This window comes from Salmo salar, chromosome ssa03 (genome assembly GCF_905237065.1).
Source record: "Salmo salar chromosome ssa03, Ssal_v3.1, whole genome shotgun sequence".
Taxonomy (NCBI): domain Eukaryota; kingdom Metazoa; phylum Chordata; class Actinopteri; order Salmoniformes; family Salmonidae; genus Salmo; species Salmo salar.
In genome coordinates this window covers 17298721-17320559 of record NC_059444.1, presented here as the reverse complement: position 1 = coordinate 17320559, position 21839 = coordinate 17298721, and the positions used below count along the sequence as shown (strand labels likewise).

The window sequence follows — 21839 nt, the reverse complement described above, 5'->3', positions numbered from 1 at the left end:
TTTTGGTAAAGAATAATCTGAAATGCTCTGAGACCAGGTTTCCCTACCAGTGCCAGATAGGGCGCCGGGCGGTGATTGATCCACTTTGTTTTATCATCTCTAATTAAACATTCACACCCCCAGGCTTCTTCCCATCACCAAATTCAATTTCCTCACAATTTCAGTCCCAAACGCTGAGAAATCTCTGTTAGTGGCAATAAACAGAACAGTGTAATGAGTAAATAGGATAAAACGTCTCATTTACAATATCACTGCTGACTTGATCATTTATATTGGTGAGATTATTGAGAGGAAAGAGGGTGAGGGAAATGGGAGAGGGCTGCAGGGAGCGTAAACACTGCACACTGATTTAGCAGAGTAACCCAACTCATACACTACATACGTACATTAATACCATTCATATTCCACATACTGTACACTGCTATTTGGCACTGCTGACATCTATTATCAACTTCTCATGCCTTTTGTGTACCAACTGCCATGCTGCCCTAGAGTTTGGGATCTGAATTTGATCACTTTTTTGTTGCTTCTTTGTCACTAGCACCACAGAAAATGCAGATGAGCTTCATGATTTACATAAATTCACTGAAAAGCCACACTAACACACAGTTATATTAACAGTTTTGCACTTTTCATGTAGGCTACTTTTGGACAGCTAATAGCATTATAGACTACATGTTCAAATACTGTTGCTGCAGGATTATTTTGCTGTGACATTATAGGTCAAATTAAGATCCTACATCTGTATATCTTAAAAAATATCAAAGAGAATGCCAGCAACTCGCACAGTGTAATTAAAATCAATAGTGGACATGGTCTCATTTGATTTTCCTACAGGTCTCTAACCCGCTTCCATTATTCATTGTCAAGCATGATATTTTACAAACACCATGCATCCAATGGAGGCAAGACAGCTTTTCAATTCAAGGCCAATATACAATAATTCATAAACGGCTGTTATAAATCAAATATATTGGAGTGGAGACTGCAAGTTCAACTTGTCTGTCTATTGTGCTGATTCCCGGGTACAATCACTTTCCAGTCCATATCCCAAAATAATAGGGATAGATTGACAAGGGTAGTTTTTCTCTAACTCTAATATAGCTAGGCCTACTGTAGATTATAAAGTGTAGTATCGCATGGATAGATGACAGAATATATGTAATATATATGTAACATTACATGTGTAATACTAAATACTATATGTCAATTTAAACTGATAATCTGTTAATGTCCTTTTCTAACTGCTCATCACTAAGCAGGGGTGTGGCACTGGCAGTAGGCCTGTATAGAATCCCCTATAGAGCACCACCATTCAATACATCAATATGTACAAGATGACAGCATTCAAGGCAATCACTGAACATCTCTATTTACATTAATGAGCATTTCCCACCATGGAACCAGAGACAAACCAGTCACCATTGCTCCAAGCTACTAAATACCTGTCATTCATGACCTCAGGACCAGTCAGGACGGTCCAAAGACCAATCACTAAGAACTGTAGGACATTAGAAAACCCCACGCTTCCGAACCTTAATGAACTGCCAATCGGATTTAATGTCACTTTCTGATGATGGTAGAATGTAAAGACATACATTTCCTGACAATGTTTTTATTAACCACTAACCCTAAACTACCAACAAATAGCTAATGTATAGTACTTCCTCATCTGTTTTGATGATATATAGTCAATTTTGTCCTTTCTGGCAAGGCCATTAAGTGATTTTCACTTAAAGTTCAGCCACAATCTTCTGCCATCACTAGGCAAACATGATGCTGCCTGATTATCCTAACCAATCATCTTCTCCCACAACCGCCCTGGAACATTTCTCTGTCCTTTTTCCTTCACAATGACAGGCTGCATAACCAAAGGTCACGGGAGTGGCTGCTTTGGCGTTAATTAAGTAAAATGGACAAATGTCAGAGCAGCAAAGGTTAACACCTAATCTCCTCTTATTGTCTCACCCACATCAGCCCACCGAGTGCCGAACGCCGGGCTATATCAACATGTTTACATTTTCGTTTATCTTTAGGGTTATGATTCCCTTGCCTGGCTACACAGACTCCTTGATCCGGCCAAACGCTATGCCACTCCCACGGACATTAGTTTCTTCTCTGCAATGAGTCTGGATCTGAGTACCTCCCCGACCCTTTACCGAATGTGAATACATACGAAGCTGATTGGTCCAGAAATGATCGCATGATTGCATGGAACTCTCTTCCATCTCCAATTATTCAAGCAAACTTCAAAATGACCTTTAAAAAAAGGATGAAACACCTCATGGAACAGGGAACTGTGAGGAGACACACACAAACACATGCACACACACACATTATTTAGTTGTTCCATTGTTTGTATAATTGCTTTTTTTATCGTTTGTATATTGTTGTAATTTACATTTGTGTGCCTGTCCTTGTCTATCAGTGTATCAGTGTTTTGTTATTTGTAATTGTTGTGTTTTTTTGTGAACCCCAGGAAGAATAGCTGCTGCTTCTGCATACTGTAGGCTAATCGGGATCCAAATATACAAATAAACAAACTAACGAAGGGTTGGGCCAGATCCAGAATACACGTGGGTGAAGTAGCCGTTAGAAAATTGGTCATCGGCTTTGATACTCTGATTGGTTAGAAACGATCCAATCGTGCCCCTCATCACCACAAACGACTTCAATGATGGCAGTCTCAGACTAAAGTATGCAGCGAATGACAGAGCAGCGGAAGAATTTAGTGTGAGTCATCAGGCTAATGATTCACCCCGTTGGTTCCAGCTGTAACTGCAGAAGCACGTTTCTATAGTAATTTGAATTGACACAGAACACATTTGACATTAATAATATCCTCGTTGGTCAATGGTGAGTTTTGTTGTTTTACTAGTTATTTCTAATTGTTGCTGCGTTCATGCTGAATGAATGACACTTTCACACTAAGTGCTTGTCATTCTTTAAAAGTAACTATATTGGGGCCTCCTGAGTGGTGCAGAGGTCTAAGGCACTGCATCGCAGTACTAGGGGCGTTACTACAGACCCGGGTTCATTCCCATTGGACGATGCACAATTGGCCCAGCGTAGTCAATTCGCCCAACTTTACTTGGCTCATTGTGCCCTAGCGACTCCTTGTGGCGTGCTGGGTGCCTGCAGGCTGGCCCCGGTTGCCAGTTGAATGGTGTTACCTCCAACACATTGGTGCTGCTGGCTTCTGGGTTAAGCTGGCAGGTGTTAAGGAGTGCGGTTAGGCGGGTCATGTTTCGGAGGATGCATGACTCCACCTTCGCCTATCTCAAGTCCGTTGGGGAGTTGCAGCGATGAGACAAGATCGTAATTGAAATTGGGAGAAGAAAAGGGGGTTAAATTTAAAATATATGTATAAAAAAGTAACTATATTATCAAATCAAATAAAACATTTTCATGATTGTTGTTCATTGACAACCATTCAATTTTACAAGCGTGTCCACTCTTGATAGGCGCTCTGTTATCTGCTTGAATAGTCCTGTCTTGCCTCATAATAATTGATTTCTGAAAGCATTTTAAAGACTACTCATTCCTAAGCCTCACAAAATAAACAACATTCACCATTGGACTGACTGGGTGCATTAGCAAATAGCCATGTCTCCAGCAAAAAGAACATCATGTTTGATTACGGATATGAGGTGGGGATGTTCGGACACCACGACGACGTCTCCCGTAGTTAATAACGAGTAATAACTCTTCTCTGACCATCGATCAGCAGTATCGACCACTAACCGACCACGCGTCGTGTGATTTGTATTTTCTTGGCTGCTGTAGTAACAGTGTCAATAGCCATTTACAGTCGTTTGTAAACCAGATGGTGACAAAGTTTGCCTTCATGAAGCAAGTCGAAATGTTGCAACAATTAGCTATAAAATACATTGAAATGCATGGATTTAAAAGAAGTACAAATGAAAAGACAGTTCGTTGATGTTAACTATTCACTATGATGTACTCCATAAAGCACACATGGTTCAACTGCTCTTCTGGAAATGCCAAGAGAACAGAGACATTCAACAACAGAGACATTCAACAACAGAGACATTCAACAACAGAGTCTGTTACATTTTATTGCCATATATTATTATATATGTTGAATCTCCTGTTCAAAACCTGAGTAGATTCATCGTTCATCCTGGCAGAATCATAAATTATAAAAACAGAGAAGCTTGAATCATTTTCCTCTTGCCTGTATCTGCTGTAAATAATTCACAGTGCTATTCTGATACGTTTGAATCATTTAACAAACTGGGCATCGAATACAGTGTCCTCATGAATATCTAGATGCAGACACACACCGTACACACTGGTACACACTGTCCAATTAAGTCTTCCCCACCAAACCACCACCTATCGTCATAATATGACTCATACAGTGAGAACATTTTATTCAGGACAAAATGTTGTGTGGTTGGGAGCGGGGATTTGTGGCATGCATCCTATCAAATCCCACTGTTCCTGCAAGGCTCTGTAGTCAGCAGGTTTCCCCGCTATGTGGCCTGGATCCATTTTGGTTGTGTCCTGGGCTGTGGACTGTGTGTGTGTGTGGTGGGGGTAGGGATAGGGGATGGGAGGGTTGAGATGTGTGGGTTTGTGTTTGTGCACTTACAACAACAAAAAACATGTCAAATTTGCAGTTTCACATGTGAAAATCACATTTTCTCTTGTGAAATAGCAGTTTTCACATGTTGAGCTTAAATTTCACATGAAACCATATCTTCACGTATATTACATTTAGAGTCCACATGTTAACACCTTTTCACATGGTTTCACATGAAGAGAAATGTGTTTTCACCTCACATGTGAATTGCAGTTTCACACGTGAAAAACGTTCTCATGTTAAAATTTCATGTCCACGTGAAAATAAATCACATGTGAAAATCAATTTGTAGTTTAACATGTAAGAAAACTCCACATGTGAAAATTTCACTTTCACATATGGAATTGCATTTTCACATGCAAAAACAATCACATTTGCAGTTTCTCATGTAAGAAAACTCTGCACTCACTTGTTGTTTTCATGTGATTTTTTAAATATTTTTATTTTTGTAAGGGTGTGTTTGTGTGTCTGTACATTTGTGTGTGTGCGTTCCTTCCTGTCTCTGTGTGTGTATGTATTTTCCCTGCACCCTGAACTGCTTGGCACTGAGCTCAGTCTCCTCTCCTGGCTGTTTAGAATCATTAATGTTCTCCAAACGGCCCAGTGATTCCGCATCCTGCCAAGTACAGTGGACTGTAACACATAGCCTGTGGGGAAGCTGATAAAAACCCAGGGAGCCGGGGGATTTGGAAATAGAATCAAAGTCCAGCTTCAAAAATGTTGGCATTAGATTTTTTCCTGTACTGCTCCTTATGAAGATGTGAGAAAAATGGAGAGAGGGAGAGAGAGGGAAAGAGGGAGAGTTGGCCAGATATGCTTGGTTGACTGTTGGGGAAGTCATATCAGACTCTGTAATGGGAATTTGTGATGGGACCCAGAGATGAGCGAACGGCAGAAGTCCGTTTTTTTTCTCTCACTCTCTCTCTCTCTCTCTCTCTCTCTCCCTCTCTTTTTCACACTCACAGATGGACCTCCAAATGTTTTGGGGGAGGAGGACGCACTTCGTGCTGGTACTGAGGGTATATTTGGACATGAAACAGACCATTGTTGTTGCTCACAGGGGACCATCATACTGTTGCTTGTTGCTCATTATAGCCACACATTCACAGCCCATCATGACGTCAGTCAGAGTCAGGATCATTAGACTAGTGGTTGATAGATATCTTGATTGTAAATAAAGAACAGATGTCTGGTGCCTAAATCTGTTATTATCATAGTGTTCTATCTACAGTACCTTCTTGTTGTGTAGTAAGTAGAGTAATGATCACTATATATATTTTATGGATGCTATATAGTAATGGGCTGCTCACCTATACTAAAGAAACCAGCAGAAACCACTAGCTGAAACCAGATTTCCATATCAGAGGTAAGTTAGGATCCTGGAGTTCTTTTGACATGCTTCTATAGGCTGATTTTGTGCAAGAGAGCTGAGGAACAGGACATGTTTGGTAAGGGAAAGTGTAATGATGAGTACTGACATTACTACTGACTAAATGCAGTAACAAGAGCTGGGTTAGGCAGTTTAGTATGTAGCCTTACGAAGGAACAGGAACAAGCCAAGCTGATGTGTCCCGTCAGATGACAGACCTCAGATCAGTGCAGACCTGCACAGCAGCTTCAAAACACTCCCCCCTCCACTGATCTGGTCTGGGATGAGAGGAGGAGGGTAATTGAAGGCAGGTAGAGGGGGTGGCAGGGGGTAATGGTACACAAAGGACCCCCCCACACATACACACACACACACACAAACACCACGCGTTTGGCCACGTGTTCCCTCTGACATAAAACAATGGCACCCTTGTTGCTGCTCAAAATTTAATGTAGTGCTTTGAAGGGGGAGTCATTAAAAGTGAACACTGATGTGACAGACCAGGTGGAGATCAACGGAGGCTGCCGCATACAGGAGCAGTTGGCAGCTCAATAGAAACACACTCCTCGCTTTGAAGCTGTCACTGTTAACTACTGCAGGGGTTCCAAAACTATTTTGCTTCGTGAGCCACCAATTGAGCTGTGTTTTGAGTCGCAACCCACCATAAGGGTTGAGTAGTGAATGGGCTGAATTCTATCTGGCAATGGCCTGAATTTTGTCCGGGCCCTGGGCCCTGGACAAGTTTTAAAACCAATTTCCTGCAATTCTACACATTTTGCTATGGAACTGAAAGAGAATTTAACAGTTTAAAGCCAATTTCCTGCAATTCTATACATTTTGCCATGGAGCTGAGATACATTTTTTTACACCTTTAAGCTAATTTACTGCATTTTGACATGGTTAATGCTGTCTTCTTATGCTCAAACGTTTTTACAAAATCAAGAGGCTTTCTCAAAGATTACAGGCTATTATTAAAACATGTATAGATAGGTCCAGTATCGTTTCTACATCATTTCTATTTGGTTTTAGTTGTTTAACTTTACACTGAAAGCGTTTTCCCATTCCGAAAATGTATTTCAATAATAAAAAACTGTATTTAAAAAATGTAATCCCACGAACCATCTGGACCCATGACGCAACCCACAAATGGGTCCTAAACTACAATTTCGGAACCACTGAGCTACTGCTTACAGCTGAACCAGGAGACAATGTGGATATTTTTTATATTTTTTATTGTGGATCCAATGAGCATAGACCAAAATAAAGACCTGCAATGCCTTTTAAATGTAGTCGAGAATTCTTCAGGACATGGTCGTTATTGTAAAAGAGAAGACTTAGCTACCTGGCTAAACTAAGGTTATACAATGGCGGTACAATATCAACAAATTAATTAGTCTGACATATTCCACATAACGTTCAATACTGTGCTGCAAAATTGTTTAGGTAATGTGATATCCTTCTCAAGTGTCTTGTTGTGTAATTGTAGTGTAGTGCTGGAATATTTCTTATAGATTCAGTGCTTTCACTTTTCCCACATTTTGTTACGTTACTGTCACGGGCGTCGTAAGGATTGGACCAAAATGCAGCGGGAGTGTGTATACTCATCTTCCTTTTATTAGGCAGAAAGAAGGAAAACCAAAACAAAACATACGTATACAAAAACAACGACGATAAACAGTCCTGTAAGGCTTACAGCTATACAAAGAACAACTACCCACAAAATCCCATAGAAAAAACACCCCTCTTAAATAGGACCTTCAATTAGAAGCAATTAGGAGCAGCTGCTTCCAATTGAAGGTCAACCCAACAAACACCACATAGAAATAGACATACTACAACTAACATAGAAATAGACTAACAAGAACATAACTCAACAAACCCCGAAACACTCTAAACAAACACACCCCTGCCACGTCCTGACCAAACTACAATAACAAATAACCCCTTATACTGGTCAGGACGTGACAGTTACATTACAATCTTATTCTAAAATGTATTAAATAAAAAAAATCTTCATCAATCTACACACAATACCCCATAATGACAAAGCGAAAACAGGTTTTTAGAAAATAAAAAACAGAAATACCTTATACATAAGTATTCAGGTCCTTTGCTTTGAGTCTCGAAATTGAGCTCAGGTGCCTCCTGTTTCCATTGATCATCCTTGAGATGTTTCTACAACTTGATTGGAGTCCACCTATGGTAAATTCAATTGATTGGACATGATTTGGAAAGGCACACATCTGTCTATATAAGATCCCACAGTTGACAGAGCATGTCAGAGCAAAAACTAAGCCATGAGGTTGAAGGAATTGTGCGGGGGGGTGTGAGACAGGATTATGTCGAGGCACAGATCTGGGGAACGGTAACAAAAAATATCTGCAGCATGGAAGGTCCCCAAGAACACAGTGACCTCCATCATTCTTAAATGGAAGAAGTTTGGAACCAATTACACTCTTCCTAGAGCTGGCCACCTGGCCAAACTGAGCAATCGGGGGAGAAGGGCCTTGGTTAGGTAGGTGAACAAGAACCTGATGATCACTCTGACAGAGCTCCAGAGTTCCTCTGTAGATACGGGAGAACCTTCCAGAAGGACAACCATCTCTGCAGCACTCCACCAATCAGGCTTTTATGGTAGAGTGGCCAGACGGAAGCCACTCCTCAGGAAAATGCACATGATAGCATGCTTAGACCTTTCCAAAAATGTCAGAAAACCTGTTTTGGCTTTGTCATTATGGGGTATTGTGTGATGCTCGGATGCTGATGCTCCAGATACTCAACTAGTCTGAAGAAGGCCAGTTTTATTGCTTCTTAAATCAAAACAACAGTTTTCAGCTGTGCTAACATAATTGCAAAAGGGTTTTCTAATGATCAATTAGACTTTTAAAATGATAAACTTGGATTAGCTAACACAACGTGCCATTGGAACATAGGAGTGATGGTTGCTGATAATGGGCCACTGTACGCCTATTTAGATATTCCATTTAAAATCTGCCGTATCCAGCTACAATAGTCATTTAGAACATTAGCAATGTCTACACTTGTCACGTTCTGACCTGTAAAGGTGTTATTTGTTAGTGTTTAGTTTGGTCAGGACGTGGCAGGGGGTATTTGTTTTATGTGGTTTAGGGTGGTTGTGTGTATGTGTCCATGTAGAGAGGGGTATTTGATTCATTAGTCCATGGTTTTGGTTATTGTTCTATGTTAGTTTATTTCTATGTTCTGTCTAGTCATTTGTATTTCTATGTTTAGTTAATTGGTGTTGGGGCCTTCAGTTGGAGGCAGCTGTCTATCGTTGCCTCTGATTGAAGGTCCTATAATTAGGGGTGTGTTTGTATTGTGTATTGTGGGTAGTTGTATTCTGTTTTGTGTTCTTCACCTGACAGAACTGTTAGTGTTGTTTTCGTAATTGTATATGTGTTTCATTTTGTTTCACCTTCTTCAGTATTAAAAAGAAGATGAGTATACACTTCCCTGTTGCGTCTTGGTCCTCCACACACGACAAACGTTACAGAACTACCCACCACAACCGGACCAAGCAACAGAAGAGGGAGCAGCCAAGGAAGCAGGAGGACTACAGTGAATCATGGTCATGGGAGGAAATCCTGGCGGGAGAAGGTCCGTGGCGAAGGAACGGTGAGGACCGGGAGAAGTACGTTGGGATGAGGCTAGCAAGGAGGCCTGAGAGGCAGCCCCAATAATTTTTTTGGGGGGGCACACGGGGTAGGTGGCTGGGCAAAGGATGCCCCTGAAGCCAACACCTCGTGCTTATTATGGAGAGCACATGGAGTGGAGAGCGCTGAAGTACGAAGAGGTACGCAAGATCTCGCCCATGCGCACGCACAGTCCGGTGCGTGTGATCTCAGCCCCAAGCAAAGGCCATGCTAGAGTGGGCATCCAGCCTGGAAGGAGGATGCCAGCCCAATACGTCTGGCCACCGCTACGCCTCCGAAGTCCAGGCTACAGGACACCTCCTCTACGCACGGCCCCTGCATAGCCCAGTCCGCCCTGTACCAGCACCCCAAACGTACAGGGCTACTACTGCCATCCAGCCAGGACGGGTTGTGCAGGAGGTGAGCTCGAGACTTCCAGTACTTACCCAAGGCCCAGTGTATCCTACTCCTGCTCCTCGTAGAAGCCCACAGGTGCGTGTCTCCAGTCTGGCTCCTCCGAAGCCAGCACCGCACACCAGGCTTCCCGAGCGGCAGCCTAGTCGAGCTCGACCTATCCCTGCTCCCCACACAAGCCTAGAGGTGCGTGTCTCTAGTCTGACTCCCCCGAAGCCAGCACCACGCACCAGGCTCCCAGTGCGGCAGCCCAGCCCAACTCGTCCTACTCTTGCCCCAAGCACTAGCCCTGAGGTACGTGGGCCTAGTCCGGCGTCCCCTACGCCAGCCCCACGTACCAGGCCTTCAGTGCACGCGCCTCGCCCAGATGGCACACCGACAGCGTCTCGCCCAGAGTGCCCAGCGACAGCACCTAACCCAGAGTGCCCGACGACAGTGCCTCAGCCCGAGTGTCCGGCACCTATGTCCGAGAGAGAGTCGCCCTCCAGTCCGACGCAGCCAGAGTCGCCCGTAGCGAGGATCCCAAGTCCGAGGTTGACAAAGAGGGACCTCGCCCCAGAGTCTGCAAAGAAGAGGGGTGAGCAAGTGGCGGAGCGAGGGATATGTCCTGCTCCAGAGCCACCTCCGTAGGGACTAGTATGCGGGAAGGGGGGAGCATTGCAGAGGCATCGTTGGTGACGGTGGCCGCCCTCCCTTCCCTCCCATATAAGCTGGGAATATTTTTGTTTTGGGGTTTATTTTTGTATTTTCTTTTTATTAGGTGCATCCGGGGTTTGCACCTTTGGGGGGGGTACTGTCACGTTCTGACCTGTAAAGGTGTTATTTGTTAGTGTTTAGTTTGGTCAGGACGTGGCAGGGGGTATTTGTTTTATGTGGTTCAGGGTGGTTGTGTGTCTGTGTCCATGTAGAGAGGGGTATTTGATTTATTAGTCCAGGGTTTTGGATATTGTTCTATGTTAGTTTATTTCTATGTTCTGTCTAGTCATTTGTATTTCTATGTTTAGTTAATTGGTGTTGGGGCCTTCAGTTGGAGGCAGCTGTCTATCGTTGCCTCTGATTGAAGGTCCTATAATTAGGGGTGTGTTTGTATTGTGGGTAGTTGTATTCTCTTTTGTGCTTGTCACCTGACAGAACTGTTAGTGTTGTTTCTGTTAATTGTATACGTGTTTATTTTGTTTCTCCTTCTTATATATTAAAAAGAGAAGATGAGTATACACTTCCCTGTTGCGTCTTGGTCCTCCACACACGACACTCGTTACACTGTATTGCTGATCAATTTGATGTTATTTTAATGGACAAAAAAATTGCTTTTCTTTCAAAAACAAGGACATTTCTAAGTGACCCCAAACTTTTGAACGGTAGTGTATACAGTATATACTATATATATATATATTCTGGACTCTGACATTGCTCATTCTGATATGTCTTTTTGTAATTATTGTTCTTGTAATATTATTGTATTTTTGTCACGTCCTGACCAGTATTAGGGATTATTTGTAATTGTAGTTTGGTCAGGACGTGGCAGAGGGTATTTGTTTTATGGCTCTCGATCAGGAACAGCTGTACTTCGTTGTTCCTGATTGAGAGTCATATATTAGGAGCTTGTTTTCACCTGGGGTTTTGTGGGTAGTTGATTTTGCACTGCTAGTTGTCATAGCCTGCAAACTGTCTCCTGTCGTGTTTTCTGCATTTCTTGTTTTTTCCGTGTTCATCGTATTTAATAAATATGATGTTGCGCACGCAACCCGCTGCGTATTGGTCCGACACTGATTTCTCATTATCAGATGACGAAGAATGTGACAGAACTACCCACCAAAAAAGGACCAAGCAGCGGGGTAAGGAGCAAGAGGAATTCTATATGGACTATCGGGAGAAATGGACGTGGGAGGAAATCCTGGACGGGGCTGGACCTTGGCACCAGGCTGGGGAATACCGTTGCCCACGGGAGGAAATAGAGGCAGCCAAGGCGGAGAGGCGTCGGTACGAGGCCTTGTACGCGCTGAGGGAGAAGCACGAGAGGCACCCCCAAGACATGCCTGCGCAGCGCGTCTGGTCAGCGGTGCGCCTCCTAGGACCAGGCTACCCTACGCCCGCTCTACGCACGGCAACCATCAGGCCCCTGCACAGCCCAGTTCGCCCTGTACCAGCACTCCGCTCATACAGGGCTACTAGTTCCATCCAGCCAGGACGGGTTGTGCAGGAGGTGCGATCAAGACCGCCATGGCCCGGTGGTTCCAGTTCCTGCTTCTCGTGCTGACCCTGAGGTGCGAACCCCTAGTCTGGCACTTCCAGTACCAGCACCACGCATCAGGCTTCCAGTGCGTAATCCCAGTACTACTCGGCTGATTCCTGCTCCCCGCACTAGCCCTGAGGTGCGTGTCCCCAGGCTGGTACTTCCACTACCAGCCCCACGCATCAGGCTTCCAGTGCGTCAGCCCAGCCTCGAGCTTCCGACGACAGTGCCCCGTCCAGAGTGTCCGACAACAGTGCTCCGTCCAGAGTGTCCGGAGACAGTGCCTGTCGTGTTTTCTGCATTTCTTGTTTTTTTCCGTGTTCATCGTATTTAATAAATATGATGTTGAGCACACAACCCGCTGCGTATTGGTCCGACAGTGATTTCTCATTATCAGACGACGAAGAATGTGACAATTTTTATGGTATTGTATTGTATTTCTAGATATTGCTGCATTGTAGGAGCTAGAAACAAAAGCATTTCACTGCACCTGCGATAACATCTGCAAAACTGTGTACGTGCCCAATAAAGTTTGATTTGATTTACGCTTGACTAGCAAGGATTGGTCGGAGAATTGAATATCAAAGGCAAATATTTAATAATGAATTCACATACAAAGCATAACCATAAGTTACAAAGCAATATGAGCATTAACAAAGCATTCACCATCTAGGCATGATCAGAGAAAGAGAGTTCATGGCCTGATGGGCCATGCCCCAAGATTCCATGGGAAGGAGAGAGAGAGAGACAGTGTAGGTAAAAAACAAGAGAAAGACGAATTTATCAGAGACCCTTTTATAACATCTGACTGTTTGGATAAAACATTTGAGTTAACTTCCGATCTCTCTAGCAGCAGATATAAGACAGAAGCGTCCCGGCATACAGTGTCTTCAGAGTCAGGTCGGGGGCTGGGCCGCCACTACACTAGTGCGACCGTGCCATTTCTAAACTGGAGCAATCTCCTGTGTATAGGCCTAATATTGTCCCCTTGTCCCAATCTACACTCTGGGGTAGGCATCTTCATTTCACTCCCCTTAGCCAGAGGCATCGTATCAGTCCCCCTATCCACTGCACTCTGCTGCGGTAAATAAAAGCACAGGTTTTTGTTTCAACTGGGGATGAAATATTCATGGTGTATATTTTATTCACAGGCCAAGCCGCTACTGCTACGCTGTGCAGCTCTACAGCTGTTGCAGTCAGGTTTTCAGAAAAGCTGTGATTTGTGTGTGTATTGTTTACATATGCCCATAAGAGACGATGCATTTTACTTCAAAAACTGCAGGATGTATCAGAATGTATAAATATTTCATTTATGTCTAAATTGTGATGTACAACTACCTCCCTCCCCCAACACGCACGCACAAAAATATACACACCTACTCTCTCTCTTTCTCTCTCACTCTCTCGCACACACACACACACACACACACACACACACAGGCACACACATCCTGACAAAACAGCATGGCTTTATGCACATCTCTTAGCACACGGGCAGCATGTCAAATCAAAGCTCAATATCTGTGTTAACTATCAGCTCTTCGCTGTTCCACAGTCCCATTTATTCCACAGTAGAAGGTATTTTTTATCTGGGATTTTTTCACAGCCTTTGAAACACTCGATAAATAAGCCACAGACAGATCCAGAACTATTTTTTATTCAAGACCTGTATGTTTCGAACGTTGTCTTGGTTTCGTATTTAGGGTTGTTGTATTTTTTAAGAGGATTGTCTGGAGAGGGGTGCTTTGATACTGTCACAAATACTATACCCTGTTTTTAGGGGACTTCTCAGGATAATTGCAGATATAAAAGACTGGTTATTCACACTATACAACCAACTATTTGATTACTGGCATATTACCTCAGTGACTGTAAACAGCAAAAAACTGTGGAGACAAGAGTAAATGAGCGGTTTGTATTGTTTTTGTTTGGAATTTCAAATATGACAATTACCTCTCCGCTTGGAATGCCAATGGTATCAATACACATGAAATGTAATACACATGAAATGTAATACACATGAAATGACAACTGGAAGCAGAGTAGAAATTCTTTATATGATGTGTATGGGAGACGTAATAGAGTTATAACATGTTATATCACTGTCATTGCACTGGCCTAACACTGTCATAAGAACCCCAGACAACCCAAACACACATAGCTAGATAGCTAACTGTCCTAAATCCTACATATTATGCATGTAAAGCTCACATACAGACCAGCTGGTCATTGGTGGCACTGAAAACAGAGCTTAGCATCTCTGATTGGCTAAGCCGGTGCAAATGGGCAGCCTGTGCTAACAGTGCTCTCTGACATATGCTAATGAGAAGTCTAAATCAATACCAGTGAGCGGAAGGAGGGCAGAAGAGCCCTGAAACATGGTCAAATCACTGCTCCCTCACAATGGGCTCATTAGAGCCTTAGGTTACTGCAGGCTGTCATCACTGGAATCTATAGCAGCCTACACACACACACACACACACACACACACACACACACACACACACACACACACACACACACACACACACACACACACACACACACACACACACACACACACACACACACACACACACACACACACACACCCTTGTCCACCTATGTTCACCCCACAACCCCATGATAATGAGGCACACATATGTGGCTCTGGGTTCTAATGCCTCACACACACACACAAGGTTCCTGGGGGTAATAACGGTCAGGACCCTTCTGATGGTCCCCTAGATGCAGTGGAGAGGTGTTGTGGAGGATGCAGTGGAGAGGTGTTGTGGAGGATGCAGTGGAGAGGTGTTGTGGAGGATGCAGTGGAGAGGTGTTGTGGAGGATGCAGTGGAGAGGTGTTGTGGAGGATGCAGTGGAGAGGTGTTGTGGAAGATGCAGTGGAGAGGTGTTGTGGAGGATGCAGTGGAGAGGTGTGGAGGATGCAGTGAAGAGGTGTTGTGGAGGATGCAGTGGAGAGGTGTTGTGGAGGATGCAGTGGGGAGGTGTTGTGGAGGATGCAGTGGAGAGGTGTTGTGGAGGATGCAGTGGAGAGGTGTTGTGGAGGATGCAGTGGAGAGGTGTTGTGGAGGATGCAGTGGAGAGGTGTTGTGGAGGATGCAGTGGAGAGGTGTTGTGGAGGATGCAGTGGAGAGGTGTTGTGGAGGATGCAGTGGAGAGGTGTTGTGGAAGATGCAGTGGAGAGGTGTTGTGGAGGATGCAGTGGAGAGATGTTGTGGAGGATGCAGTGGAGAGGTGTTGTGGAGGATGCAGTGGAGAGGTGTTGTGTGGAGGATGCAGTGGAGAGGTGTTGTGTGGAGGATGCAGTGGAGAGGTGTTGTGTGGAAGATGCAGTGGAGAGGTGTTGTGGAGGATGCAGTGGAGAGGTGTTGTGGAGGATGCAGTGGAGAGGTGTTGTGGAGGATGCAGTGGAGAGGTGTTGTGGAAGATGCAGTGGAGAGGTGTTGTGGAGGATGCAGTGGAGAGGTGTTGTGGAGGATGCAGTGGAGAGGTGTTGTGGAGGATGCAGTGGAGAGGTGTTGTGTGGAGGATGCAGTGGAGAGGTGTTGTGTGGAGGATGCCGTGGAGAGGTGTTGTGTGGAAGATGCAGTGGAGAGGTGTTGTGGAGGATGCAGTGGAGAGGTGTTGTGGAGGATGCAGTGGAGAGGTGTTGTGGAGGATGCAGTGGAGAGGTGTTGTGGAGGATAGAGCAAATCCTCACTGCATGGGGGGTCTTTGATAGGGGCTGAATGAAGACATTATGGAGATTGGTTATAGAGGGGGAAGTGGGTTCACATTACACCGGTTCTGTTCATAGTGGATTGTGTGACCTGTTTTACAGCATTTGTGTTTGTATGTAAGAAGAATGTGAATGAATATGTGTATATCTCTGTTTATGTAAATGCATTTCTGCACGTCACATACAATTGCTAAAAACGATCAACATGGTCAGCCTTAACAGCCCAAACTAGCTGAATTCTGAATGCATACAGAACCTACGTGGCCAGAAGTGTTGACTGAGGGATTTGGCATAAGGTCAGAAAATAATGGGGAGAGTGGGAGAATGAAGCTGCCATAAGCCTAATTATTGAAACAGGCTCAGTCTCCCCTGTACCGACATGTAGCTGCTCCTCGATTGGAAACACACTTCTTTCTCTCTTTAGCTCTGTCTCTCTCGCTCTCTCTATACGGTATGTACTGTATGTGTGTACTATACTCTCTCTCTCTTTCTCTCTCTCTCTATCCTTCTGTCTGTCTCTGTCTCCATCCCCACCTCCCTCCCCCTCTCTGTTCTTCTGTCTGTCTCTGTTTCTATCGCTATGTACCCTTCTATGCTCCCCCGTTCTCCGTGCCATGTAGTTAGAATAAATACCCATATTTTGGGTTCTATAATCATTTCCAATTTGATCAAACGTGATGCAAATGCTTGGTAAAACAGTATGTTGTCTCTGACTTCCTTTACGTCTCTTTCTTACCTTGTATATGATTTATTCGTTATTGGAACAACATCCGTGCTTGTTTAAAATAATACAGGTGCAATATCCTCTGTTTCAGATGCTGGGGAAATCAGTGTGGCACATGGCTGACAACCACTTCTGCTGAGATGTCACGTCCAGCCCCATTTCCATCAGCACTGTGTCAGAGAGTTCACTGGTGTTTCTCTGTGCTTGCATGTGTGTGTGTGTTTCTAAATTGTTCTACAATTAATAAATTGTACCTCACTTCACCTCTGCTTCTGCAAGACAGCCAAACCCCAACTGACCCCTGTAATATCCAGTGTCCTGCAACATATTCTCACTGTATTCAATTATGAGCTCACTGGACTAAGATTTGGTCTTAGTGTGACTCCAGTGGAGGAAGAGAGAGAGAGAGAGAGAGAGAGAGAGAGAGAGAGACTGGAGGAGCAGAGGAGATGAGCAGAATATGATGAGAGGAAGTGAAGTAGAGATCTGAGAGATCTGAGGAAGAGACAGTCAGAGTACAGAGAGAGAGAGGAGATACAGAGAACACAGGAGGATGAAAGAGGCAACATGCCCCAACATTACACTACAGACTATTAGTGTGTGTGTGTGTGTGTGTGTGTGTGTGTGTGTGTGTGTGTGTGTGTGTGTGTGTGTGTGTGTGTGTGTGTGTGTGTGTGTGTGTGTGTGTGTGTGTGTGTGTGTGTGTGTGTGTGTGCGTGCGTGTGTCCTTGCTGGTGGATTTTTCAGTGTGTGTTACCCTAACTTACATCACACTCAAGGGCACTTTTGAAGTCCTTACAGCCCAATCTTGCTTACACGTCTACCAAACCCTAAGAAATGCCATGACCTCCTGCTACAGAGAGAAATTACATGACAATATCCACCAAAACTCTTAGAAAAAGGGTTCCAAAAGGGTGCTTTGGCTGTCTGCAAAGGAGAACCCTTTTTGGTTGCAGGTAGAACACTTTTTGGTTCCCCTTTGAAAAACCATTTTTGGTTCCAGGTAGAGAAACATGTTGGTTCCCGGTAGAGAAACCTTTTGGTTCCAGGTAGAACCCTTGGGGAACCCTCTGTGGAAAGGGTTCTACATGGAACCGAAAATGGTTCTACCTAGAAACCAGAAAGGGTTCTTCAAAAGTTTCTCGTATTGCAAAAGCTTCTCGTTTCCCAAACTCCGTCCTGGGAAATAATTTAAATCAGCTGTGTAGTGCATGTGCAAAAACCAAAATGTGCACTGCTTGGGGTCCCCAGTAGAGAGATAGGGAAACCCTGTCTTATGTGGTCAGCTGAAGAACCCTTTTAGATAGCACTTTTTTTTAAAGAGTGTACATCTACACTTAAAACCTGTTAGGGACAGACGTTCCGCTAGCGGAACGCCTCACCAATATCCAATGGTCGAGCGTGGCGTGAAATACAAATACCTTAAAAATGCTACAACTTCAATTTCTCAAACATATGACTATTTTACACCATTTTAAAGACAAGACTCTCATTAATCTAACCACATTGTCCGATTTCAAAAAGGCTTTACAGCGACAGCAAAACATTAGATTATGTCAGGAGAGTACCCTGCCAAAAATAATCACACAGCCATTTTCAAAGCAAGCATATATGTCACAAAAACCAAAACCACAGCTAAATGCAGCACTAACCTTTGATGATCTTCATCAGATGACACTCCTAGGACATTATGTTATACAATACATGCATGTTTTGTTCAATCAAGTTCATATTTATATCAAAAAACAGCTTTTTACATTCGCATGTGATGTTCAGAACTAGCATACCCACCACAAACTTCTGGTGAATTTACTAAATTACTCAAGATAAACGTTTACAAAAAACATAACAATTATTTTAAGAATTATAGATACAGAACTCCTTTATGCAATCGCGGTGTCAGATTTTAAAATAGCTTTTCGGCGAAAACACATTTTGCAATATTCTGAGTAGATAGCTCGGCCATCACAGGCTAGCTAATTTGACACCCACCAAGTTTGGTGCTCACTAAACTCAGAATTACTATAAGAAAAATTGGATTACCTTTCCTGTTCTTCGTCAGAATGCACTCACAGGACTTCTACTTCAACAACAAATGTTGTTTTGGTTTGAAATAATCCACAGTTATATTGAAATAGCTCCGTTTTGTTCGTGCGTTGAGGTCACTATCCAAAGGGTGACGCACGGGCGCATTTCGGGACAAAAAAATTCAAAATATTCCATTACCGTACTTCGAAGCATGTCAAACGCTGTTTAAAATCAATTTTTATGCTATTTTTCTCGTAAAATAGCGATAATATTCCAACCGGGCGACGTTATATTCATTCATAGACTGAAAGAAAAACATGGAGTCGTCTCGTGCAAGCGCACTCCAGTGTCATTGTTCCCTGCCTGACCACTCACAAAAACTCCTGCTGTTTTTCGCCCAGAGACTGCAGAGACGTCATTCCACTTTCTGGTGCCTTCTGAGAGCCAATGGAAGCCTTAGAAAATGTGACGTTACAGCAGAGATGCTGTATTTTTGATAGAGATGCCCTAGAAGGAGAACAAATTGTCAGACAGGGCACTTCCTGTATGGAATCTTCTCAGGTTTTGGCCTGCCATATGAGTTCTGTCATACTCACAGACACCATTCAAACAGTTTTAGAAACTTTAGAGTGTTTTCTATCCAAATCTACTAATTATATGCATATTCTAGTTTCTGGGCAGGAGTAGTAACCAGATTAAATCGGGTACGTTTTTTATCCGGCCGTGAAAATACTGCCCCCTATCCCAAACAGGTTAAGGCTTGCACACATGAATGTGGATCTGCTGATCGTTCAGCACGCGGTGTTTTAGGGATATCCTCTGTAGACAAGGGGACTGCCAACATTCTTCATGTGATTCTACATGAAAACCGGTTCGTAAATTATGTTCAGAGGTTCTAAGCACTCTGGGCCTTCAAACTCTACTGGTGTGTCTGAGCCCTTAGGAGCTTTTGAAGAGGCCATCTTCTTCTATAGCCCAGTAACAGTCCAACAGGCTGTAATATGCTCTTCTCAGCCAGATATGGTCAAATCTGGTGCATAGGCTATTCTAATACAGACTATTGTACATCCACACCACCATCACCATTTACAGGACATGTAGCTACATAGATCTTGGGAAATCCTTGACATAATCGATAATAGCAATAGCTATCAATTCACATCCATTCTCTGACCAACCCTTTCCCCTCTTGTAATACCATTATACCCAGACAGGGCATCTTGAGGAGCCTTTACCGCAGCTAGCCAGAAGCTAGCCTGACCCATGACGCTAATGTATCCATAGTGAGGGAGACATGACGTGACGTTAGAGTAGGCTGATCTATGGAACCTTCCGCTGAGTAGGCAGCAAGGTTAGCGATAGCCATAGCGTTAGACATGATGTATGGGTGGCTAGGCTAGCGATAGCATTAGGCATGATCCGATTACCAGCTGGCAGTGATGGAACAGCACCAGTCACCCGTCCCCACTCATCCCCACTCTGACAAGGTCTGGGACAGGCACATCAGCCCCAGATTCAGGTCAGGATGCATGGCCTTCCTTCTCACTGCCGGCAGAGGCTGGAGAGAAGCTAAAGAAACATTAATCTTAATGGGGTTATGGGGTTTTCTGTTTCCCAGCATGCATTTGTTATAGCGTCGTGTCCCCATGTTGTCTAGCTGGCAGGCCAGACCTCCATCATCTCTAAACGTATTAGACCCAGCCAGGATTTTGTTCTTCTGCTTTTATGCAATCACATTTATACACAGTGCTGATGCCATCAAAGTCGATCTTTAATCAATGTACGACGGTTGTCATGTTAGAATCATTGATTTATTTCTCTCTGTGTAATTACGTTTTTTCTGTGGTTTCAGATTTCTATTTTCATGTGAAATGCTTTTATCTTGAAATACATTTCGGAATGAAATGAATGAGGTTTGAATTAATCTGATAAAGGGAAAAGGCCATTATGAAGTTAGTTGGATGAATAGGGTCTGGCTCGCTTGACCTTTTCTGAGTCTGTTGCAACACAGCAGGATGGTATCCCACTAGTCTCAGGGTTGACCTTTGTCAAAATGCCCTGATATCACCGAATCTGAGGGTGAGGCACAACTCACTTCCATATAGCTTGTCTAAAATGTTACAGACATTTGACAGTGATGATGAAAGCAATCACTGGCTACAACACACGTCCCCGACCAAACCTTAGCCCCTCTGCCCTGTCCTCTATTCTGTATGCACAGTGGGTCAGGAAGGATTCTACCTGGTCTATTAAGGGCAAGGTGGAGCCTTTACTATATTGATTATACCTGGCAGAGGTGTTGCATTCATACTTTGACCTTACTGTACCTTATCCTCAATAGACCATTGGACATTCAAAAAAAATCTGTGTATAGGAAAACATGGGATCATATGAAATTCATAATCAAGATACTCAAATTACTGCAGTACTTATGGACATTAAGTAAAATGATTGGCATTGCGGGTTCAAAATATCAACTGGATTATTTTGAAAAGATTAAAGAAAGGGTTTCCCTTATGGAATGACACGTCTCGGCAGAAGCATCAAGACACTCCCAGAACAACAGTGACACCTCTTGGATAAAACACAAGGCTGAACATCAAGGCTCAGTCTGCAGACAGGCCAAATGGACATTGTATCTCCGATGTTTTATATTTTTGGTCTTGTCAAGTAGGTTAAGTATGGTCTCATAACCAAATGATTGATGATCAATTATTGTATATACAGTAATGCTATGGAAACACAGCTAAAGTATTCTACGTATACCTCTATTCTAAACTGTTACACCAGTCTTCTGATGGTAATATTTATTTTTTATTTAACCTTTATTTAACTAGGCAAGTCAGTCAAGAACAAATTCTTATTTACAATGACGGCCTACCCCGGCCAAACCTGGACGACGCTGGGCCAATTGTGCGCCGAACTATAGGACTCCCAATCACAGCCGGATGTGATTCAGCCTGGTGATCCGCCTTCATCTTATATAAATGGAAAGACACATTTCTTGCAATAGCCTCATGAAAGTACTTAGACCAACTGTGCTTAAAAGTAGGATTTCAGGGTTCATGTGGTAAAAGTCTTGGAGTTC

At 43.5% G+C, this 21839-nt stretch overlaps 1 protein-coding gene across 1 annotated transcript; it reads left to right on the top strand.

The window, feature by feature from the left end:
* Positions 1–9564: 9564 nt before the first annotated feature.
* On the top strand, positions 9565–10675 carry LOC106598775 (extensin-like). Its single transcript, XM_014189783.1, has 2 exons — positions 9565–9614; positions 10114–10675. The coding sequence occupies exons 1-2, from the start codon at positions 9565–9567 to the stop codon at positions 10673–10675; spliced, it is 612 nt and encodes a 203-aa protein (XP_014045258.1).
* The last annotated feature ends 11164 nt before the right edge of the window (positions 10676–21839 follow it).

Bases quoted from the DNA above. Each gene is read 5' to 3' on its own strand.
- LOC106598775 (XM_014189783.1), top strand. From the start codon at position 9,565: ATGGTCATGGGAGGAAATCCTGGCGGGAGAAGGTCCGTGGCGAAGGAA. The intron at 9,615-10,113 runs GTGAGGACCGGG...TGCTCCTCGTAG, and splicing joins AGGTCCGTGGCGAAGGAACG to AAGCCCACAGGTGCGTGTCT.